This window comes from Ursus americanus, chromosome 1 (assembly GCF_024610735.1).
Source record: "Ursus americanus isolate L20-20 chromosome 1, mUrsAme1.1.p, whole genome shotgun sequence".
Classification (NCBI taxonomy): Eukaryota; Metazoa; Chordata; class Mammalia; order Carnivora; family Ursidae; genus Ursus; species Ursus americanus.
Window position 1 is genome coordinate 74866272 of NC_142127.1, and position 25334 is coordinate 74891605.

Below are 25334 nucleotides of genomic sequence, written 5' to 3' on the forward strand. Positions count from 1 at the left end.
TTAAAAAACTCACAATTGCTAAGTCTCCTTTGTAGTCTTCTGAATTTGCGACTAAAAATAAAACAAAGGAAAAGACAGTAGTTTAGGCTAGTACTAGCTAAAGAGATAAAAATGGTTGAAAAAAAATTTTAAGTTGTTAAATTACGTGCTTTAGGAACAGTAGTACCATCTCGGAGACATTTTAATTGGTTTCTAGTCTCCTTCTCTTCCTTTCTTCCTTCAGACAGAGAATGCTCTTTCTTAACCAACAAGTTTCCCTTTGTTTTGATTTATACGACTGGTCTTAATAACCTCAAAGTACCACACACAACATGCCTATGACTGAAAGCAGTAAGAATAGAAAGCGGAGCTTTGGCACTTGGACCCCTAACATGTATTTATTTAAGTGATGAATTTTTGAGAAGTTCATTTTCTAAGTTGACATGCATTTTAAATATAAAGTAGTAGTTAAGTTCTCCTGAAAAGGTCACAAGACCATGGGAAATGGGCTGCTGTAAAATCAGTCATCACCCATGGGCCTCACACCACAGGCATACCCTCTGTTATCCTCTTAAATGTCCTTTTCTGAGACAATTCCGTATCACATCTTTTATACTAATCTCTGAACCCCCACTGTTCTCCATCTCTCTTACTTTTATTCCACCCACCAATAAATCCGCATAATCTATAGCTAGCTTTCTCTCCAAACTCTCAGAATTAAGTACAAGCATAACCTCCTTCATGTACTTGCACACTCGTTAATGGGTGTGTAAATTAGCAATCCTCTTAGAACTGGGTGGCTGGAAAGCAGAAGGGGGAGAGAAACTTATTTTTCATCATATACCTTTCAATTTGTCTACCATATGTATATGTCCACCCAGTGAAAAAATAACGAAATATATGTTACTTAAAAGTCTCTACTCCTGCCTTCTCTAAACTTTGCTCTACCAGTTATCCCTATCCACTAGCCACACCCTCTTCCTTGGCATATTATAATGCTCAAAATCTGCCATTTTATTAAAAACAGATAAAACTAAAATTTCAAAATCTCCCTTCCTCAAGACTCTGGGTTCCCCTCTAGCTACTGCCCTCTGTCCTCAGTCAAGCTTCTTCAGAGTATTTACTCTCCTTTTTCCTCATCTTTTATTCATATCTCAACCACACTGCAATCTGATTTTTCCTGAAACTGGCTTCCCTTCAGTCACCAACAGGCCCTGCTAACCAATCCAATGGTAATTTGTTAATTGTTATCTTATATATCTCTGGTTCAGTACTGTTGACTACTCCCTACTTCAACTTTCCTATGGCTCTCCTGAAGCCTACATCTTATAATGAATGCACTTTCTCAAATTCCTTCGTTGGATCACCTAGCTCCCTGCCCTTGATCCTTAAACGTTGGTATTTCCTAAAGTTCCGGCTGTGACTGTGTTCTTTATTACTGCTGTTTTTCATTTACCTTTGTGCAAACCAATCACTACTACAGATTAAACTACTTCTTTACTATTAATAACTCCCAATCTGGCTCTTCGGACCAGACTTCTTACAGATATCCACTCAAATTTCTCACAGGCTGATTGTAATCCTTGAATTGATCCACTCCTTTCTTTCACCTTCCACATCCAATCCATTACCAAATCCTGTATAGTCTAATACCTCAAATTTACCCACTTCTCTTCATCCCCTCTTTTATCATCCTAATTCTAACCATCATTATCTCTTAGTCTACGAACCAACCCTTAATAGGCCCCCAGATTCAATTTCTTGGTTTCTCTCTTCTAAGACAAGAAAAATGTTTTAAAAACTAAACTCCTTAAAAAAATATACCTAGAATAAAATCCACACATCTGGTCTAGCCTGGCCTCTGACTACTCTCTTCCTTCATCTTGCACCACTCTCCTTGCTCAGACTCAGCCACAGAGACACAGCCTTGTGTCATGCTTTTTTACTTCTTCATTACACTCTCTTCTATTTCTGGATCTTTGTAACTGTCCACTTTACCTGGAATATTCTTCCCTCTTATTCTTTATATGGTAACTACTATTCACCCTTCCAATCTCAGCTGAAAAATTATCCTCAGAGAGAAGTTACCAGTCCACCTGAACTAAAGTTGCCTCCCCTGCCACCTTTATTTTCTAACTCAGCATGTAAGTTGTTTCTTTCACAACATAAATTACAACTTACTTTCGGGAAGGAAGGGGGAAGTGCTACATCTTCTTCCTTTCTTCTTCCTTGCTGATCAGAATGAGAATATAATGGCAGAAGCTTAAGCAACTCAATACATATTTGTTATTAAATGAACTATGAACTGAGCCGGTGGGTGAATTCTTTCACCATTTATGCACATATCAACTCTACTGTAACACAAAATAGTGTCAACACTCTTAAATTAGACCCTATTTTATTTGAGCTATTCCTTCTCTATTGTCAGAAAGCTTTCTAAAGAGAAAAAACTTGAAGTTTGGCAAACACTGACAGATACATATGGATAAGCTTCAAAGACCTCAATGATCTTTACAACATGAATTAGTTACACCTCTATACCATGAGTATGCTCATTTTCTAGCACAAAAAAATCATAATATAGCATGGTTAAACAGGATATCCCCAAGGTTATGTGAGTTAGTATAGCTAGGAACATTACATATTAAGAAGCCTGTTACATAAGAAATTTCAATAAAATGGCCGAGCTAACAACTGGTCAATCAGCTGCTTATTGAACAGTTTTCAATAAATGCCTCTTGAATTAAACTGAAAGACTGAAAAGAGATTTTTTAAAAAGTAGTATACAACAGCATACAACAATATACAATCTGCCCTAAGGGAGATTAAAGATCTAACAAATCTAAGATCTATTAGGGAGAGCTCTAATGAGTTCCATAATCTAGATTAAATCTAAGATCTAATGGTCTAGGATATCTCAGAGAAGAAGATAACACCACCAGATAATAAATATTTAATGAGTATTAAATTATACAGTCAGGTGGAGGGAAAGCTCTTTTCAGCTTAAGTGGTCTGGTTTCACATAGGAGTAAGATTTAAGTGGGTTTCCCACGGAAGGAAATATTTGGATAGTGAGAAGGGGAGTATCCAGTAGGTAAAAGGCAAAGAAAAAAAAAAGAAGCCCCAGAGCAAACAGCTGACAGAGCCAGTTTGGCATTAGTATATAGACCAATTTAAGTGGGAATGATTACTGGGAAATTACTTGGAGCTTTGAACTTGACAAGTTCAGATTAAGAAGTCTAAACTTGATCCCACAGGAAACAAGTTTCTAAATAAAAAGTGACATCTGAGGGTCACCTGACTAACTCAGTCCATACAGCATGGAACTCTTATCTCAGGGTTGTAGTTCGAGCCCCACGTTAGCTGTGGTAGAGATTACTTAAAATCTTTACCAAAAAAAGTGACATTTGAGAAGTAAATCTGGAGTCAGAACACAGGATAAATTTAAAGATGGAAAGATTAGAGACAAAAATAATTTAAAACTTTTATCACATGATGCCTGGATTATTGTAATAAAGGCATAATTGAGTTGAATGGAAACAGTAAGAGGGATCTGTGAGACAGTGAAGATAGGACTTGTTAACTTACAAGTTGGGACTAGACGAACTTTATCTTCTCCTAAAAGATAATTACATCTGGCATATACCTGAATCATCTGACTTCAAACCTCACAATTTTCATTGCCCCTCAATCCATAAGACCTCTCTTTCCCAGACATTTGTTGTCCCCATGACCCCCAAACTGGATTCTCTAACCACACAATATATCCTAGCCAAAACAAGATTGTATTTACTAGCTCCCTAGACACACCAGGAAATTCCCAATCCTGTAAGTTTGTTCATGTGATTTCTTCTATCTTTAATATCTCTCCCTCCTTCTACATATTCAAAGTGTAGCCATTCTTCACATCCCCGTTCAAATGCCACTTTTTCCCAATGCTAGATTTCCCAGAAGCCCCAACTTGAAGTAAGATTACTTCCCAATACTCTCCACTTCTCTCTAAAACATTTTTAACCATATAATTATTCCTTATCTCCTCTGATAAACTAATACTCCCTACAGCATACATACCCAATTTATTTTTGTATTACACCCTCCTCCTTCCATAGGTAGTTGAAGATCTTGATAAATAATATATGGCAACATGTAGTATAATGGCTAGGAGCACAGACTCTGAAGACAGACTGCTTGAGTTTGAATCGAACACAGCCATTAGCTATGCAACCATGGGCAAGTTACTTAACTTCTCTGTGCTTTGATATCTTTATGTATAAAATGGAAATAGTAATAGTAGATATTTCATAAGGTTGTCAAAGGGCTTGGCTTAGAATAGTGTAAGCACCATAAAATTGTCTATTAGTTGGAAAATACTGAATATTCTGTGATAGTTGAGTAATGCTTTATTTATTTATGGAAAGCAAAATGTCAAAAGTAAAGCCAGTTTCTAGGTACAAAGAGGTACATAAAAATTCTTCCTAAATCCTCCGTGTTTGCCCTAAGGGTTAGCTGTGCCTTTAAAATCTCCCTTATGTTAACAATAGTTCTGTTTTAGTTGACATTTCAATATTCTGAGAAAGTATTTAGTTCAGCTTCTACCTAATTGATCTTGCTTTCAGTCTTAACCCCTTTAATCCATCCTCCACAAAGGTCAGAGTAGTCTTTCTAAAATGAATATTCAATGTTTTTCCTCTGCTACAAACCCTCTCCATGCCATCCCCTTTAGGATAAAGTTCAGCTCCTTAGTGTTTCATACAAAATTGTCCTAATACGGCCCCAGCCTAATCTCCACCTTCATCTCTCAACACTTCTTACCATGAAACCTAATCACCTGGCATACCTCAAAGGCTTTTTGTATGTCATTCCATTTGCTAGAACATCCCTGAATTAGTTTGCTAGAATTGCTATAACAAAATACCACAGACCGAGTAGCTTAAACGAGAGAAATGTATTTCCTCACAGTTCTGGAGGCTAGAAGTCAAATATCAAAGTGTTGGCAGGCTTGGTTTCTCCTGAGGTTTGCAGATGTCCACCTTCTCAATGTGTTCTCACATAATTTTTTCCTCTGTGCACACATCCTTGGTGTCTCTTTTTGTTTCTAAAGTTCTTTTTATAAAGACACCAGTCACAATGAATTACGACCCACCCTAAATGCCCCATTTAAGTCAATCACCTCCTCAAAGGCCCTATCTCCAAATACAGTCATACTCTGAAGTTATAGGGGTTAGGACTTTAACTTTTGGTGGGGCACAATTCAGCCCAAAACAACCCCTTCTTTTCTTTGCCCAGGCTAATTCCCATTTGTTTTTCTAAGACTGGACCAAGCCTTCTCACCCTACAGGCAGAGTTCACACTGCCCTTTCTCTCTGTTCCTACAGAACCTCTGTATGCTGCATTCTGTATACTGCTATCCTATTAATACACTATAACAATTGTGTCTTTCTCTCTTCAGACTGTGTGTTTTTTTTTTAAAGATTTTATTTATTTATTTGACAGAGACAGCCAGCGAGAGAGGGAACACAAGCAGAGGGAGTGGGAGAGGAAAAAGCAGGCTCCCAGCGGAAGAGCCTGATGTGGGGCTCGATCCCAGAACACTGGGATCACGCCCTGAGCCGAAGGCAGATGCTTAATGACTGCACCACCCAGGCGCCCCCAGACTGTGTTTCTTAAGAGCAGAGGCTAAATCCTTAGCACTGTGTCTGGCCCATCAAGTATTTAATAAATATTTGATTATTAAGGGAAAATAGAAGAAAGAAGAAGAGCTTTGAAGAAAGGCAAGAGTGGGTTCAAATCTTGGTTCAACCATTTACTTATTTTGTAGCTTTGGGCAGTCACTAAATGCTGAACTTACATTCTATTTAAGGTAGTTGTACAGATAAATGATCTAATTATAATGAAAACACCCAATTGTGGGGTTGGTTCACAGTAGGTGCTCAGTAAATGTTTTTGGTTTTTTTTTTTTTTTAAAGATTTTATTTTATTTTTTATTCGAGAGAGAGAGAGAAAGAGCAAGAGCACAAGCAGGGGGAGAAGCAGGCTCCCTGCTTGGCAGGGAGCCTGATGTGGGGCTTGATCCCAGGACCCTGGGATCATGATCTGAACCGAAGGCAGATGCTTAACCAACTGAGCCACCCAGGAACCCCAGGGCTCAGTAAATGTTAAAGATTCTGACCTTGCCTGGATTTGACACCCAGTTCCACCACTTAGTAGATGAATGACCTTGCGAATGTTAATTTACCCTCTGCTTCAGTTGCCTATCTACAAAAACACTTCATAGTGCTACTGTGAGGATAATATAGGTAAAACGTTAAGACAGGTATTTAACACATAGTATTACATAAATGTTTCCTATTACTACATGAACACTGCAGGTCTGAGCAATTAAGACTGGAAACCATGAATAATTTAGTCCCTTCATTTACTAAGTCATTTTAAATGTATTACTTTCATGCCTTAGATTTCTTAGCAACTAAACAAGATGGTAACTAAAGAGCTTCAAAAACTGCTACAGATAAAATATAAAGAGCTCAAAATAATCATGAAATAATATATTACTTTTTGTCTCATTCTTTATATTGGTGTTTAACATATTTTGGGTATTGATATAAAATTTTTAAGAAACTAGTTTTTCTGCTCTTTGTGACTATTGATGTTAATCATGTTTTCCAGTTTCCAGTGGAGAATAATATTCTTTGGCTCATATTTTCTTTTTTTTTTTTTTTTAAGATTTTATTTATTTATTCGACAGAGATAGAGACAGCCAGCGAGAGAGGGAACACAAGCAGGGGGAGTGGGAGAGGAAGAAGCAGGCTCATAGTGGAAGAGCCTGATGTGGGGCTCGATCCCACAACGCCGGGATCACGCCCTGAGCCGAAGGCAGATGCTTAACCGCTGTGCCACCCAGGCGCCCCTTGGCTCATATTTTCAATTATAGAATCACTAAACCTTTGAACTAGAAAGGACCTTCGAGATGAAAATCCAATCCTATCATGCCTTACACAAGTAAACTGAGGTGGATTCGGAATAGGCTTTTGGGGTTGTAATGAGCAGCTCTGTGGGGTACAGGAATGGCAAGCAGAGAGAACACTTTGTTCAAAAGTACTACAGCAGGCGCTCAGAACTTCTTCTAGATATTCAAGGTGTATAAGGAACCAGTATTAGGAAATAATGCTGGAAAATAGTTTTGAATCATCCAGACTTTAAGGTGAATAATTTCTGATGTAGGTACAACTTACCTGACCCGTAACTTTGACACAAGGCAGCTCTAGGTTTGACTCTCCACTTGTAACGTAAGCAAAATCTTTGAGCCTCAGATTAGCACAACAGGGTTATTACAGTGATTAAGTGAGTGAACGTATATGGAGCTCATGTCTGGTGTGCCTGGCTGACTGAAAGTACAGCTGATTTGAACATGGGTTTGAACTGTAAGGGTCCACATATATACAGATTTTTTTTGATACAGTACAGTAAATGTATTTTCTTTTCCTTATAATTTTCTTAACATTTTCTTTTTTCCATTTTACTTTATTGTAAGAATACAGCATGTAATACACATTATGCAAAATATGTTAAACAACTGTTTATGTTATCAATAAGGCTTCTGGTCAGTCTATTAGTAAAGTTTCTAGAGTGTCGAAAATTATACATGGATTTTCAACTGTATAGGGGGTTGGTGCCCCTAACTCCCCTGTTGTTCAAGGGTCAAATGTACTCAAATGTTTGTTCTTTCTTATGACTCCTTCAACATGTGAATAAAAACCTGTAAAATAACAAAACACTGTCTTTCATACATGTGATTGCTCAATGTCTGAGACTTGTTGAACATTAATTTTAAAAATAGAAAGCTGGAAAAACTGCTGAGATGATGAAGTGTCTTCATCTCTGCCCTTTCCCACCACCAAATGTCCTTCACAATTTGTTCTGAAGTGTCACGTCAACACTATTAACATGCTATTTGGAGATCACTGTAACTCAGACTTCCAATTCTACAACAAAGATATGAAGGTCAGGACAGATTTTCCTGAAATATATTTTTTAAAAACCTGGAAGGATACATGTCATTTTATTTACATGGTCTATTTTAGCTTGATGACTTTCCAGTGAAAAGTTACTGCTTTCGGTTTTCTTTTTTTTTTCTGGCTCAGAAACTGCAGGTTTTAACATAAGGTTCGTGGGCAATGAACTGATTTCACCATTATTATTATGACCCAGAACTCTTAAAGGTTTGGGAGATTATCTTTACGCTGGTACTAAAAAGGACATCTGCCAACATCTATTATTTACGCTTGAAACTAAAGTTAACCGTTTCTTCTAAAGCATATATGGTATCTGGCCCAAAATCAATCGCAAGAAAAGCCTAATTCAGCATAGAAAGAGCTCTTTGCAACATCCTCTCCTTTCGCTCACATCACAGATGGTGACCGAGGCTTAAGGTTTAACTCCAGACACTAAAGCCGCTCATCCGTCAGGGATGGGGTTCCGGGTGGATGCTCTCCGGCAGAAAATGAGATACTGCCAATCCTTAGAGGTGCAGGGGGATGAACCCGGAGACCAGAGCCCAGAGACCATCACTTCGCACCCACACTTGGGAAACAAATCACTTCCCACCGCGGGGCGGGGACCCGGGGAAGACCCAGGCCTGCGATACCCAGCTTTCGGTTCTGATGTCCGCGCGTGACCCCCGAGGACCGGGAGGAGCTCGGGACGTGGAGGCTCCTCTGCTTTCAGGAGAAGCTGGCAAGGGCAAGTTCGAGTCACGCGCGGGAATGTTACTCACAAGAATGGTCCGATGTCCTCCGTTCTCCGCCCGCGGTCCCTCAGGGAATAGGATCTACAGCAGTGGCAGCCTGAGAGCTGCAGCCGAAGCGGCCGCCGCTGCCAGTAACCGCCCGGGCGTGGCGGGGACGGGGAGCGACTTCACAACATCATCACTCGGCGACTTCAGTTTTGCAGCGAGGTCGGCTCCCTAGCAGCCCCACACATTGGAGAAGAGCGAAGGAGACCCACTCTCCCAGCAGCCTTCACGGCGCCAGCGCGCGACCTGCCGGGAAATGTGGTTTCCTGTCCGTCCGCCCCCTCACCCTTCGGAGTTGTAGCGCGTTTGTCCCGCCCCTGAGCTAGAAGACCCCGCCCCCTAGCAGCCAGGCCCCGGGGCGGGAGGCGGGGCCGCGACCCTGGGGCGAGTCCAGTCTGGGCTGACTGCCTGGGGCTGGGGCAGAGTTCCAGGCCTGCGGCCCCAGTCTGGGTCGCGCCGCCTTGCTGCGCCCCGCGGCCCGCGCTGGGAGCGGGTCTTGTACGCTCGCGGTGCCCCTCGGCGGGCTGGGCTCCCGGGGCCGCCAAGTCCCGCACCGTTGGCCGCCTGAGGAGAGTCGCTGGTCTTGGTCGCCGCCAGGGTAATGAGGGGAGGCCAGGCCGGGGAGGGGGAGGTGTAGGGCCGGGTCGGGGACGTGAGGGAGCGCGGCTTGGTCCGCGCACGCTCGGCAAGCCCGAGGCTAGAACTGGCCGCCGCGCCTCGAACCCAAGCCCGGGCAGCGGGCGGACGGTGGCTGGAGTCCGGCGTGGCGTGGCGTGGCGAGCGGCCCCTGAGCCCCGGGCCGCCCAGTGGCGGAGGCACCTGTGTTCGGAGTAGGCGGTGCTTGCCAGGTGCGCCCGGCGCTAGCTGCCCGAAGTGCTCTCTCCGCACCCCCACCCCTTCTCACCTTTGGCAGCGCTCCCGAGCCTGGAGAAGTTTCCAAACAGAAGACACACTCTGGCCGAGGTTCTGTGTACCACCTTCGGCGAGTTCGCTGTCGCGATTCCCCAAAGCCGGACTAGGAAGGAACTTCTTGCAAAATTAAACGCCCAACTTCGTTGTGTTCTCAATATTTAAATTCAGCGTTGTGTTTTTTCCTCGTGGGTTTGTTGTGTCAAATACATTTTTCCTCAAAACTTGGTCAGGATTTTGTGACACAGCGTCTGCCTAGCACTGAGTCCGTCTGGCGCACAGTAGGCACTCAGTAAATATTTTTTGAAAGCATGAGTCACGATACTAAGTTTGGAAAATCTTACGGAGTTGTGCGTCGCTATAATTTTAAAAATTTTATGGCTTCTCAAGATACCTTTGAAAATTACGGTAATTGTAAGGCTCCGCAGAGTTAAATCGGTGTGGTATTTTTTTTTTTCATCGCCTGTAACAATAGCCTCTGTTGGATGCCTAAATTAACTCAAAATCCGAGTTCTGTAAATGAATGCGCCCTATGATTTTCACAGAAATTTTTAACCTTTGATATTAAAGACCTTGGACGAACCATTCTACAATGGCAAATTTAAATTATTTATAAAGCTTTACCCTAATTAGCTTGTTAGATACAAATGCAAGGGACCACACTGATGTAATATATTTTAAAATATAGGTCTCAAGTATGATTTCTTTAAAAAGAATTTATATTCGGGGCACCTGGGTAGCGCAGTCGTTAAGCCTCTGCCTTCGCTCAGGGCGTGATCCTGGCGTTATGGGATCGAGCCCCACATCAGGCTCCTCTGCTGGAAGCCGGCTTCTTCCTCTCCCACTCCCCCAGCTTGTGTTCCCTCTGTCGCTGGCTGTCCCTGTCAAATAAATAAATAAAATCTTTAAAAAAAAAGGATTTATATTCATATCTAGTGAAAGGGCATGCAGGAGGAAATTATGACGGTGAATCTAACCGTTCCACCCCACCACCATTCTTCACCAGGTGCAGCTGCTGCCTTGACCTCAAAATGTCTTGTAAAACTATCTCTTAATCTTCTGGCGTATCTAAAGTAGAAATCTGTGGGATTAAATCACCCCAGTGGGACAACTGCTTTAGGACTAGCAATTCTCAAAAATCATGTCAGTTTCTTCTGAGTTTTTCAGAAATACAGGTAATGGATTGGAATTTAAAGTTTTTTGTTATATAAGAACTTACTGATATGAAGTGGAAAAAGAAACAAAATCCTGATAACCAGAAAACTGAGTTAATCACACCATCCCTAATCTTCCTATTTGTGGGAATGTAAACTGCAAGTATTCAGGGCCTTGTCTGCCCTGATCACCAGTGAGTGTCCCCAGTGCCTGACCATGGTAGCCATTCATTAAACGTGTGGAATGAATAACTTGGCTGCTTCAGATTAACAGTGTAATGACTTTCTATGTGTGTATGGTTTCTTCATTTATTTGGACATTTCCTTGGCGTTGATTATGGGAAGTGAGAATTTTACTGGATCAAAAGGTATGAGTATTTTCATGGTAATTGAAACATTGCCAACTTGCTTTCCAAATGAGCCTTACCTTTTTGAGCTGCCACCACTGATATTTGTACCTTTCAGAGCTTCCACTCAAGCTCTTGCATTGGTACAGTGTTTGGTAGTTATGAGCCCTTTCAGATGAAGTATCTCACTTGATCTCAGTCACCCTGGAAGGTGGGCAGGGCAGGTATTGCTGTCCCCCTTTTGTAATACAGCAAATGCCACTGTCTTAAATTGATGATAATGAATAGCAGGTGACAAAATAATCACACCTTTTCAGGTTTTTCTTCCTTCTGTTCTCTACTTTTGGTTTGTAGTAAATATCCTGAATAAATTCATGTCTTTCCTTAGCAGTAAAATTGGATGCTGCGCTATAATATCTATTTTTTACAAAATCTTCCTTTTCTTTTTCATTTAGCTTAGATATTTGCAGATACCTTGATTAAACTTGGAGATTTCATTAAAATGAAATAATAAGCCACAATTAAGAAGAAAGAGATGATATTGGTTGGGTATAACGAAACACCCAGCACTAGAAAATTTAGAACATTGCCACCTTTTCCGTTAGGAAAAAATCTGGAAAGTTTTGGTAGTGCCTTTGTAGTTCCTTGAATCTGAGGAAGTTGCTATTTTAAACTTCTGAATCTGTTACAGTGTCTTCATAAACTGTTGAGATTAATACTATGCTAGTGAAAGTGGAAAGGAATTATTTGTATAATCTTCATATCTTTCATATTTGTCAAATTCTATGAAGAGTATAACTGAGACCTAAGAATCATAAGGTAAAAAATATTCAGCCTACAGAAAATATTTTTATGTGAAAACTGAAAAGAAATTTCTTTTTTAAAAACACATGACAATGAGTGGTGCCAGGGTAGCTCAGTGGGTTAAACATCTGCTTTTGGCTCAGGTCATGATCCCTGCGTCCTGAGATGGAGCTGAGTCTGGCTCCCTGCTGGGTGTGGAGTGGGGTGTCCGCCTCTCCCTCGCCCTCTGCCCCTCCCCCCACTTGTGCACGCTCTATCTCAAATAAATAAATAAAATCTTAAAAAAAAAAAAACCATGGCAATAAGAAAATGTTATTTCTAGTGTGTTACTAATCCAGATTTTTTCCCAAATTTGCCGGTCATGGACCCCAAATGATTTAATAGGTAATTAATCCCATCAGGAAGCTTTGGAACCTTCAACATTTACTCATACCTGAAATCATCGAAAATTATTGGGGTATATTTGTAAGTGGGTCCAACATTGATTTTTGTATTGCTTTCACATTTGCTTAAGCTTCTTAAAAAAAAAAAAAAGAACAGAAAAGATAGGGAAGGAGAGATGCAGGTATATTGGTCTTTGGAAATACTCAGAATCTCCCTTCAACTTAACTCTGTCTTTCTGTTGTGATGTCAGATCCCAAATAGTGTTCTGTAAACAGGAATTGCTCAGTAAAGACACTTTTCAAAAATGCCTCTAGACCTTGTGTCAAAGAATAGCTGCCTAAATATCATATGGGTTTATAGCAAGTAGGAACTTTTATGTAAATCTAAATTATTTTGCTTTTGTTTTTTATGATAGGATATTTCTTCATCTTGAAGATAAAGCAAAAATCTTTTTTGGAGTAGATGGATTTTTGATACTTTCTGTGAACTAAAACGATTCAATGTCTCTCTTGGTAAGTTTGTGTTAACATAGATTTAATTTTGGGGCACCTGGGTGGCACAGTTGGTTAAGTCTCTGACTCTTGGTTTTTGGCTCAGGTCATGATCTCAGGCTCCGTGCTCAGCAAGGAGTCAGCTTGGGATTCTCTCTCCCCCTCCCCCTCCGTGCGCGTGCTCTCTCTGTCAGTCTCTCTCAGACAAATAAGGGGTACTTGGGTGGCTCAGGTGGTTAAGTGTCTGCCTTCGGGTCAGGTTATGATCTAAGGGTCCTGGGATCAAGTCCCACATTAGGCACTCTGCTTAGTGGGGAGTCTGCTTCTCCCTCTCATTCTCTCAAATAATTAAAATCTGTAAAATGAAATAGCATAAATAAAGAAATCTGAATTAAAAAAAGCATAGATCTAATTTTGTGCCATCAGAGTAGTTAGATATTAGTGCAGAGCCATAACTGAAGGCATATTCTGATGGGATATTGTTATGCTGAGATGTAATTTTGACCTGAATGGCTTCTGGTCTTAAAAAAATGAGTTAAATTCTCATTGAGTTTTTGTTGCTTTAAAAAAGAGCTTCTCCTTTACTTTTCTGATATATTCATTATTATTTTTCTTTGTCCCATACCCACTTGTTTTCATACACATACTGTACTTAGATATATGCCTCTCCCATCTAGTTAGCTATGCCTTATCCTTAAATTTTTCAAAAAATCCCTTTTACAAATTCCCATTAGATCAAAGGCAAGCAAAATAATTTTTTTTATTTTTTATTTTTTTTATTTTAATAATGAATTTTTTATTATATTATGTTAGTCACCATACAGTACATCCCCAGTTTTCGATGCAAGGCTCGATGATTCATTAGTTGTGTATAACACCCAGTGCACCATGCAATATGTGCCCTCCTTACTACCCATCACCGGTCTATCCCATTCCCCCACCCCCCTCCCCTCTGTAGCCCTCAGTTTGTTTCCCATAGTCCATAGTCTCTCATGTTTCATTCCCCCTTCTGATTACGCCCCCTTTCTTTATCCCTTTCTTCCCCTACTGATCATTCTAGTTCTTATGTTCCATAGATGAGAGAAATCATATGATAGTTGTCTTTCTCTGCTAAAGGCAAGCAAAATAATATTAAAAATAAGCCTTTTAACAACAAGACAAAAAACATTTGATCAATGTATAATATGATGTATAGATCTAGATTGAGAACCAGGCATCATATGGTAAAAAATATTCAATCTGGGCCGCCTGGGTAGCACAGTTGTTAAGCGTCTGCCTTCGGCTCAGGGCGTGATCCTGGCGTTCCGGGATTGAGTCCCACATCAGGCTCCTCTGCTTGGAGCCTGCTTCTTCCTCTCCCACTCCCCTGCTGTGTTCCCTCTCTCGCTGGCTGGCTCTCTGTCACATTAAAAAAAAAAATCTTAAAAAAAAATATTCAATCTATAGAAAATATTATTTAGGTTAAGTAGTTTTAGGTCTTTCATCATGTCTTGAACATAATACCGTATCTGACTTTATTAAAGTAGTGATGTTTTAAAAAGTGATGGGTGCATTTGTATGATGATTTGCAGTTTATTAATACTTTCATATATTATATCTCTTTCAGTCTTCAAAATTATGAGTGATTGGCAGGGCAGGTGGCTTAATGCTTATTTTGAGTGGCCCAAGATGGCAAAGAATTGCCAGGGCTCAAACTCCTATCTGTCAATCCACTGCATCATTTGCCAAGTCTGAGAGGCAGAACTATGAAGTGAGGAAATACAGAATGCATTTGTTGGATTTATTGTATGATTTGTTTGGTATATGGAAAATACAGAATGCATTTATTTTTAAAGTAAAGCTTTTCTACTTAATAGGGGGCACTTTAGGGACTCCTGACTGTCTCAGTCAGTAGAGCATGTGACTCTTGATCTCAGGGTTGTAAGTTCAAGCCCCATGTTGGGTGTAGACATTACATAAAAATAAAACCTTAAAAAAAAAAAAGGTGGGGAGCCTTATCTATCTGGAAAGTTGTTATGAAATATCCACCTCATTTTCTAATGCAGAGATGAACAAATACTCTCTGTAAAGGGTCAGATAGTATTTGTGTGCTATGTGGTCTCTATAATAAATTACTCTTCGGTTGTTATGTGAAAGCAGTCGTAGACAATATGTAAAGGCATGAAAATGAGTGTGTTAGTGTTCAAGTAAAACCTTATTCACTAAAACAGGTAGTGGGTCAGACTGACCATATAGTTTGTGGACCCCTGTTCTAAAGGATTACTTAAGATTAACAATTTTATGTCAGTTTGTAAATTGGATGAGATGTAAAAGGGCATTTGATAGATAAAGATCCTGAGATTTAGAGGACTGTGTGGATTCCCAGGGCTTCTGGATTTTGGAAAAAAAAAATTTATTCTATTCTATAATTATGGGTTTTGTGAAAAATAATAGAACTTAATGGGTGATTTAAATTTATTCAGTTAATAATTTTACTTTTAATTATATACTTCCTGTAATGATGAAATATTTAGTATTCTTTGAATATTTTCCTAAATGAGGTATTTGTACAACTGAGATAAAGTTGAGGTTTATACTTATGAAGGATTTCTCCCCATTCAAGTTTTATGCTCTGTTGGAGAGCTAAGAAATGATGTTTTCAAAGGAGCAGCATAAGTAAGATATTTTCCTTTAGATTCTCTTTTAGGTATAACTTCTTTTCATTTGGCTATTATGGTAGTGGATTAAAAAATTACATTAAAAATATTTTGGGGAGGTTTCTGGATGGTTTTAAATCATTTGTGCTGCCTAAAAGACCTTAATATGTGTATTTTTCATGAGCTATTATTCACCAGCATCTAATTCATTCAGTGTGGATATAAAAAATGTTTTGAAGGGTAAGCTATGAATGTTTTTTTATGAGTTTTATAACTTGGGCAGCTAATGGACATGCTAACATTTTTTTAGGAGAGGTCAACAAAAACATTTTGCTATAATGGCTGATTTTAGCTGTCTTCACATTAGCGATCACTTTTTTGAACTGTGAAAATTCTTATATAAAGATAATGAAATGGAGGTCTGTATTATTTTATGAAATGTTTTCTATATTTCTATAAACCAAAAACATTGTTCACTACTCTTATTTTGACAATAAATTAGGGTCAATATAAGCTTAAAAAATATGCCCAATATGTCTTCTTCTTCTTCTTCTTCTTCTTTTTAAGATTTATTTATTTACTTTAGAGAGAGTGTGTGTGTGTGCACAGCGGGGAAGGGCAGAGGGAGAGAGAGTCTTAAGCAGACTGCGAGCTGAGTGTGGAACCCATCACAGGGCTCAATCCCACAGATGCTGAGACCACAGGGCTCAATCCCACAGATGCTGAGCTGAAACCTGAGTCAGACGCTCAATGACTGCGCCACCCTGGCGTCTCTAAAAATATGCCCAATATGTCTTAAGTTAACTTTTCTTCCATCAAAAAAAAGTGATGGACATATTTTAGAAAGACTTTTTTATGTGTGACTATATTTTGATAACCGTATTAGAGGTTCCCCCAAGACTACCTCCAGGTTGCTGGGACTTGCAAAACTTAGTCATGTAGTCATAACTAAGATTTATCATAGCCAGAGAACACAAAGCAAAATCAGCAAGGGAAAAGGGTACATGGAGTAAAGTTCAGAGGAAACCTGGCTCAAACTTCCAAGAATCCTCTCCCAGTGGAGTCACATAGGATGTGCTTATCTCCCAGGGTAATGACAACATGTGTAAAATGTTGTCTACCAAGGAAGCTCATTAGAAACTCATTCTCAGGCTTTTTATTGGGGATTGATCATGTAGGTACCTTCTGCTAACAGGTAACAAATTCCAGACTTCCAGGAAAAAACCAGTAATTCGGCAGAAACCATATTGTTTACACAGTTTAAGCACATGATCTGTTCTTACCAGGGAAAGGTGGGAACCCTCCCAAAATCCAAGTTCCCAGATACCAGCCAAAGGTCAACTTTGCAAGCAAGCCTTTTGTAAGGATAGCAGTTTTAGGCCTGCTATGTTAACTCTTTTCTGTACAATGGTATTAACGACTATTGTGAAAGACTCAGAGTAAATGTTACAAAATGTATGTAAATATCAAATACAATATGTAAGTGACCTAACTGGTGGTTATTTTCAACCACTATGAGCAATAGTAATACACATCTTCAAAAACTTTTATTGGTCATTTTATTCACTCTAGACAAACCAATAGAAACTTTGCAAAGGAAATGATTCTATAGCTATCATGGTATTGTAAGCTTCTGTTCTTCTGGGGTGAGTTTTACATAAGACAGTGGAGATTTAGATCAAATTATTGTGGTAAGATTGATAAGATATACAAACTGCAGGAATTCATCTTAAAATAATCAGTAATTTAGGCTAAAAAAATGACTGGTTAGACTAGTGAGAAATTTTGGCATTATTTTAAATGAAAGGAAGTGTGATTACTTTTAAGTGACTACAAAGTGTTAGGTAGACATGGGAGAGCTTATCTTGAAGACTTATTTGATATTAGTACTTTACTGTTCATATACAAATAGATGTTCATGAGATGTTTCAAAAAATTTATTATAAAAGTCTCTTTCATACAATTTGTTTATACTTTTGACACACCTTTTCTTCCTAGAATAAGGTCAGCTTTACCCCACCTGATAAATCACATAGAGGTGTTACATTTCCTTATTGGCAATATGATTGTAGGACCACGGGTTAAAGTGCAGGAAGATGTAAATTGTGATAGTAGAACAAGTCTCCTACTTTTTTTTTTTTTAAGATGCTTATTTATTTATTTATTTATTTGAGAAAGAGCAAGCAGGAGCAGAGGGAGAAGCAGACTCTCCACTGAGCGGGAGACACGGGGCTCGATCCCAGAACCCTGGGATCATTATCTGAGCCAAAGGCAGACACTTAATCAGACTGAGCCACCCAGGTGCCCCAAGTCTCTTACTTTTAATTTGCTTTCAGTTGAAGTGAGATGTTTATCACCTTAAGAAACAAAATTGGTTCCAGATGCACTCATTGTGTAGTTTAATGTGGATAAACATGGTTCCTACATTTAAGAAACAAAGAATCTGAGGATTAAAATAAAATTGATTATAGTGAGTACAGCAGAATAATCTTTAGCTAAATATTCAAAACAAAACTTCAAAGATGATGAAAGGGTTAAAAATTAACACCAGCAGTGAAAATGAATTGATATTATGACTTCCAAAGGATAGGATAAGGATCAGAGATAGTGCCAAGTCAGTTATACCAGATATGAAATTTGTGTTCTTCATACCCAGCTGCTTCTCCCTTCTCTCCCATACTGAGTACCTCCATGGTATGAATCCTGGCAATTCCAGGTTCCTGCGTGCTGTCCTTTCTGTTCCTCACCCCAGTCACCAGACCTTTGTATCCACATATCACCCCTACTTATCTTGTGACTTATTTTTCACTTATTTAATGCATTTCTGAATTTCCAGGATTGTTTCTGCACTTCACGAACACAAGTTGAATCACTCAGACCTGAAAAACAGTCTGAAACCAGTATCCATCAACACTTGGTAAGAAAATGGTTAAGTACAATTAATATTCCTCCTTTGCTTTCTGTAGTATCATGGTACAGAATGTAATTCCTGGTTCTTCCATATCTCTTTTCCTTTATAGTATCTTTTACTGTGTCTTCTTCCTCTACTTCTGTTATTCTCCAGAAGTCTGCAGTTGACCTCTTCTGCCTAAACAGGGTCCCCCTAAGCAGCACCTGTTCCTAGGCTTCAGTTGCTCAGATTTCAGACTGTCCTGTAGCTACCTCAGGTTTTCCTTCAGGTTATGAGGAGACTCTGCCATCAAGCAGGACTGGTGATTCTCAGATTTTTAGCTATAACCCCACAATCTTTCCTGGGCACTTGAAGTGTCTATAGAATGCCTCTAATTAGACTTTTCAAAGGCATCTCTTTGCATTTGAGTGAAACCTTAATCTATCAAACTTCTCTGACCCCTTGTATTTCTTTCTTTGGCTAATGAAAACCCATTTACTAAGTAACCCTAACTAGAAACTTTGAAGTTGTGCTGACACATGCCTGTACCCACCACATCTAGTTATACACAAGTCTTTTGTATCTGTCTCTAAAATGCCATTGAGTGCATACCCTCCTTCACCCCATCACTGCTACTACCCAAATCTCATCATTTCTTTTTTTTTTTTTCCAAAGATTTTATTTATTTATTTGACAGAGATAGAGAAAGCCAGCGAGAGAGGGAACACAAGCAGGGGGAGTGGGAGAGAAAGAGCAGACTCCCAGCAGAGGAGCCTGATGTGGGGCTCGATCCCATAACGCCGGGATCACGCCCTGAGCTGAAGGCAGGCGCCCAACCTCTGTGCCACCCAGGCGCCCCCAAATCTCATCATTTCTTACCTGGACGATTGCAGGTAGACACATTGCCTCTAGTGTCCTGGATAAACCTCCTCTCACACTCAGATCAGAATTCACACCTGTGTTTGTGTCACTTTCCAGCTTTAAAACTTTCATCGGTTTCCTACAGCCTATGGGATAAAGCCTAAACTTCTTAGTATAGTATAAGGACTCTTACTGGTGTGGAATAGGTCTAATTTTTGAGTTTCATTTCTTGCTACTGAGTCTTAGCATATACTCTTTTTTTCTAATTGAAATATCCTTCTTTTTCTGCCTCCAAATTTCTCCTCATTCATGAAGAGTTGGCTCAAATATCACAGCTCTGAAGCCTTTCCTCTTGTACTTTTTGTTTCATTATGCTCCTGCAAATCTTAGACATTCCCAGAAAATGGTATTTATTATATTATCTCATAATGATTGATGTACTTGTCTCTCTAACATGAGTCCCATAAAATAGGCATCCTGTCTTTTTCATCTGTATTTCCCCTGGGCAATGTCTGATACATTAAGTAATATTTTAAAAAACATGCTTGGGAATCAGTATTTCTCTGGGGTCCTCGCTTCCTTAATCCTTACTTTATTCTGCAATTCTTACTACAAAACAGAACCTGCCTTGCAAATGCCTTGTTTCCTACAAAATAAGGTAATCCCAGTTGTTCCTGTTTATAAGTTAATCTTGATCCTATATTCAGTTGTCTTCATTTTTCTCATTTTACTTTTTACTCACTAATATTCTAAAGTCTTTTAGTCTTCTGCCCTTTTGTGAAATAGAATATATTATCCAATCCTGGTTTTCATTCAAGTATTACCCTTCAGATTGAGGTAAAGTGTCTGCTGTTGTCCCCTTGCTATTGTCAAGAGAGAGGTCTTAAACTTCAGGAAACTTCCACAGGTGCTGCTGCCTGTGTGTGTGTGTGTGTGTCTGTTTTGTTTTGTTTGGCCTTGTGCTAAAATATACATAACATAAAATTTACCATTTTAGCCATTTTTAAGTGTACAGTTCAGTGGTATCAAGTACATTCATAGTGTTGTGCAGCTGTCACCACCATGCATCTCTGTAACTCTTTTCATCTTGTAAAACTGAAACTGTATCCATTAAACAAAGCTCCCCATTCTCCCTCCCTCCCTAGTTTCTGTCAACCACCATTCTACTTTCTATGATTTTCTGACTACTCTAAGTACCTTATATGAGTGGACTCATACTGTGTTTGTCTTTTTGTGACTGAGTTATATTTCATTTAATGTCCTCAAGGTTCATTTGTGTTGCAGCATATTGCAGAATTTTCTTATTTTTTTAAGGCTAAAAATGTTCCATTGTATGTATATACCACATTTTGCTTATCCATTCATCTGTTGATGGACACTTGGGTTGCTTTCACTTTGTGGCTATTGTGAATAATGCTGCTACGAACATGGGTGTGCAAATATCTCTTCGAGACCTGATTTCAGTTCTTTGGGTATACCCAGAAGTGGAATTACTGCATCATATGGTAGTGCTATTTTAATTTGGGGGGAAACTACCATAATGTTTTCCACATTGGCTATACCATTTTGTATTCCCACCAGTAGTGCACAAGAATTCCAGTTTCTCTACAACCTAGCGAACACTTCTTTATTTTCTGTTTTTTGATAGTAGCCAACCTAATGGGTGTGAGATGATGCCTCATTATAATTTTGACATTTCCCTAATGACTAGTGATGTTGAGAATCTTTTCATGTGCTTTTTGGCCACTCGTATGTCTTCTACGGAGAAATGTCTATTCAAGTCCTTTGTTCTTTTTTTAATTGGGTTGTTTGTTTTTTTATAGTTGAGTTTTAGGTGTTCTGTATATATTCTGGATATTAACACCTTAGCAGATATTTATAAATGTTTTCTCCCATTCTGTGAATTGCCTTTTAACTTGTTGATAGTATTTTTTGATGCACAAAATTTAAAAATTTACATGAAGTCTACTTTTTCTGTTTCTCTTCTGTTCCTTATACCTTTGCTATTATATCCAAGAAATCATCTCCGAATCCGATATTATAAAGCTTTTGTCCTATGTTTTCTTCTAAGAGTTTTATTGTTTTAGGTATTTAATTTAGGTCCTTGATCCATTTTGAGTTAATTTTTGTATGTGGTGTTTGATGAGTCCATCTTCATTCTTCTGCATGTGGATATACACTTTTCCTAGCACCATTTGCTGAATATACTGTCCTTGCTTTATTGAATTGTCTTGACACCCCCATGAAATGCCATTTGACCATATATGTGACAGTTTATTTCTAGGCTCTCTATTCTCTTCCTTGGTCTATATTTCTGTCTTTATTTCAGTGCCATGCTGTTTTGTTTACCATTGCTTTGTAATAGGTTTCAAAATCAGGAAGAGTGAGTCCTCCAATTTTGTTCTTTTTTTTAAATATTATTTGAATTATTCAGGGTCCCTTGAGCTTTTAACAATACTAAGTCTTCCAATTAATGAACATGAAATATATTTCCATTTATTTAGGTCTTCCTTAATTTCTATTAGCAATGTTTTATAGTTTTCATTGTACAACTCTTTCACTTCCTTAATTAGCTTAATTTATAAGTATTTTATTGATGTTTTAAAAATTACCCTTGCAGATTATTCAGTAAACAGAGTCACTGAATTTTTAGGGTTACTAAAAAGTTTAATAGGAACAAGGACCCTGCCATGAGTTTTTTTAAAATTCCAGTATACTTTAAGTGTTATATTAGTTTCAAGTGTACAAGATAGTGATTCAGCAATTCTATACATTACTCAGTGTTCATCATGATAAGTGTGCTCTTAATCCCCTTTATTATTTCACCTCTCTCCACTCCTTCCCCACTACCACTCTGTTAAACACCAATTTGTTCTCTGTATTAAATTTGGTTTTTTGTTTGTGTCTTCTTCTTTGTTCATTTATTCTGTTTCTTATATTTCACTTAGTATCATTCCCTCTAGATCCATCAGTGTTGCAAATGGCAGGACTTCATTATTTCTTATGACTGAATAATATTGTATTGGGTATGTATACCAAATCTTTAGCCATTCATCTATCGGTGGACACTTGGGTTGCATCCATATTTTGGCTATTGTAAATGCTGCAGTAAACATAGGGGTGCATATATGTTTTTTGTGTTGTTGTTTTTTGTTTTTTTTCTTAAAGAATTTTTTATTATGTTATGTTATTCACCATACGGTATATCCTTAGTTTTTGATGTAGTGTTCCATGATTCATTACTTGCGTATAACACCCAGTGCACCATACAATATGTGCCCTCCTTAATACCCATCACCGGCCTATCCCAATCCCCCACCCCCTCCCCTCTGAAGCCCTCAGTTTGTTTTCCAGAGTCCATAGTCTGTTACGGTTCATTCCCCCTTTTGTTTACCCCCCCTTCATTCTTCGATTCCTGCTATTTATGTTCCATAAATAAGTGAAACCGTATGATAATTGTCTTTCTCTGCTTGACTTATTTCACTTAGCATAATCAACTCCAGTCCCGTCCATGTTGGTGCAAATGTTGGGTAATCGTTCTATCTGATGGCTGAGTAATATTCCATTGTATATATGGCCCACATCTTCTTAATCCAGAAATCTGTTGAAGGGCATCTCGGCTCCTTCCATAATTTAGCTATTGTGGACAATGCTGCTATGATCATTGGGGTGCATATAGCCCTTCTCTTCACTACGTCTGTATCTTTGGGGTAAATACCTAGTAGTGCAGTTTGCTGGATCATAGGGTAGCTCAATTTTTAACTTTTTAAGGGACCTCCACACTGTTTTCCAGAGTGGCTGTACCAACTTGCATTCCCACCAACAGTGTAAGAGGGATCCCCTTTCTCCACATCCTCTCCAGCAATCGTTGTTTCTTGCCTTGTCAATTTTTGCCATTCTAACTGGCGTAAGGTGGTATCTCAGTGTGGTTTTGATTTGAATTTCCCTGATGGCTAATGATTTTGAACATTTTTTCATGTGTCTGTTAGCCATTCGTATGTCTTCATTGGAAAAGTGTCTGTTCATATCTTCTGCCCATTTTTTGATTTGATTATTTGTTTCACATATATTGAGTTTGAGAAGTTCTTTGTAGACTTGGATACTAGTCTTTTATCTGTAGTGTCATTTGCAAATATCTTCTCCCATTCCGTGTGCTACCTCTTAGTTTTTTTGACTGTTTCCTTGGCTGTGCAGAAGCCTTTTATCTTGATGAAGTCCCACAAGTTCATTTTATCTTTTGTTTCTCTTGCCTTTGGAGATGTGTCATGAAAAAAGTTGCTGTGGCCGATGTCAAAGAGGTTGCAGCCTATGTTCTCCTCTAGGATTTTGATGGATTCCTGTCTCACATCAAGGTCTTTCAACCATTTCGAGTTTATCTTTGTGTGTGGTGTGAGAGAGTGGTCAAGTTTCATTCTTTTGCATATAGCTGTCCAATTTTCCCACCACCATTTATTGAAGAGACTGTCTTTTTTCCACTGGATGTTTTTTCCTGCTTCGTCAAAGATTAGTTGCCCAAAGAGCCGAGGGTCCATTTCTGGGTTCTCTATTCCATTCCATTGGTCTATGTGTCTGTTTCTGTGCCAGTACCATGCTGTCTTTGTGATCACAGCTTTGTAGTATAGCTTGAAATCCGGCATTGTGATGCCCCCAGCTTTGTTTTTCCTTTTCGACAATTCCTTGGCGATTTGGGGCCTTTTCTGGTTCCATACAAATTTAAGGGCTGTTTGTTCCAGTTCTTTGAAAAATGTCATTGGTATTTTGATCGGCATTGAAAGTGTAGATTGCTCTGGATAGCGTAGACATTTTAACTCTGTTTATTCTTCCGATCCATGAGCATGGAATATTTTTCCATCTTTTTGTGTCTTCTTCAATGTCTTTCAGGAGTGATTCGTAGTTTCTAGAATATAGATCCTTTACGTCTCTGGTTAAGTTAATTCCAAGATAACGTATGATGTTTGGTGCTATTGTAAATGGAATGGATTCCCTAATTTCACTTTCTTCAGTCTCATTGTTCGTGTATAGAAATGCAACTGATTTCTGAGCATTGATTTTGTATCACGCCACATTACTGAATTGCTCTGTAAGTTCTAGTAGTTTGGGGGTGGAGTCTTTTGGGTTTTCTATATAGAGTATCATGTCATCCGTGAAGAGAGACAGTTTGACCTCTTCTTTGCCTATTTGAATACATTTATCCCTTTTGGTTGTCTGATTGCTGTTGCAAGGACTTCTAGTACTGTGTTGAATAATAATGGTGAGAGTGGGCATCCTTGTCGTGTTCCTGATTTAAGGGAAAGGCTTCCAGCTTTTCCCCATTGAGAATGATATTCACTGTAGGCTTTTCATGGATGGTTTTTATGAAATTGAGGAATGTACCCTTTATCCCTACACTCTGAAGGGTTTTAATCAGGAAAGGATGCTGTATTTTGTCAAATGCTTTTTCTGCATCAATTGAGAGGATCATATGGTTCTTGACTTTTTTCTTATTGATATGCTCTATCACACTGATCGATTTGCAAATGTTGAACCACCCTTGCATCCCAGGGATGAATCCCGCTTGGTCATGATGGATAATCCTTTTAATGTACTGTTGGATCCTATTAGCTAGGATCTTGTTGAGAATTTTGGCATCCATATTCATCAGAGAAATTGGTCCGTAATTCTCCTTTTTGATGGGGTCTTTGCCTGGTTTGAGGATCAAGGTAATACTGGCCTCATAGAATGAGTTTGGTAGTTTTCCTTCTGTTTCTATTTTTTGAAACAGCTTCAGGAGAATAGGTATTATTTCTTCTTTGAATGTTTGGTAGAATTCCCTGGGGAATCCCTCAGGCCCTGGACTCTTGTTTTTGGGGAAGTTTCTGATCACTGCTTCAATCTCTTCATAACTAATCGGTCTGTTTAAATAATCGATTTCTTCCTGTCTCAGTCTTGGTAGTTTATAGGTTTGCAGGAAGGCATCCATTTCTTCCAGGTTGTTTAATTTATTGGCATAAAACTGTTGATAAGAGTTTCTATTGATCCTTCCTATTTCACTGGTGTTGGTTGTGACCTCTCCCCTTTCATTCATAATTTTATTAATTTGGGTCCTTTC

General features: G+C 38.9%; 2 protein-coding genes across 8 annotated transcripts in view; one reads left to right on the top strand and one right to left on the bottom strand.

Annotated features, from left to right (window-relative positions):
* Window positions 1-9046, bottom strand: part of TRAK2 (trafficking kinesin protein 2) — a 66826-nt gene extending 57780 nt beyond the window's left edge. For 2 of the 3 annotated variants that reach the window (XM_045806492.2, XM_045806493.2), the window contains exons 1-2: window positions 8753-9046; window positions 14-51 (exon numbers count right to left, since the gene is read on the bottom strand). The gene's annotated coding sequence lies outside the window, so the exon portion shown is untranslated. The remainder of the gene's footprint in view (window positions 1-13; window positions 52-8752) is intronic. The other variant, XM_045806491.2, reaches the window with a different exon arrangement.
* A 94-nt stretch (window positions 9047-9140) lies between these two features.
* STRADB (STE20 related adaptor beta) overlaps window positions 9141-25334 on the top strand; it is a 43793-nt gene continuing 27599 nt past the window's right edge. The window contains exons 1-3 of one of the 5 annotated variants that reach the window (XM_045806502.2): window positions 9143-9368; window positions 12784-12880; window positions 18332-18412. In XM_045806502.2, coding sequence (XP_045662458.1) covers window positions 12869-12880; window positions 18332-18412 — 93 coding nt within the window. In that variant the 5' untranslated portion in view covers window positions 9143-9368; window positions 12784-12868. Of the gene's footprint in view, window positions 9369-12783; window positions 12881-18331; window positions 18413-25334 lie in introns of those variants that run through there. The other 4 variants (XM_045806500.2, XM_045806501.2, XM_045806497.2 and 1 more) reach the window with 4 other exon arrangements.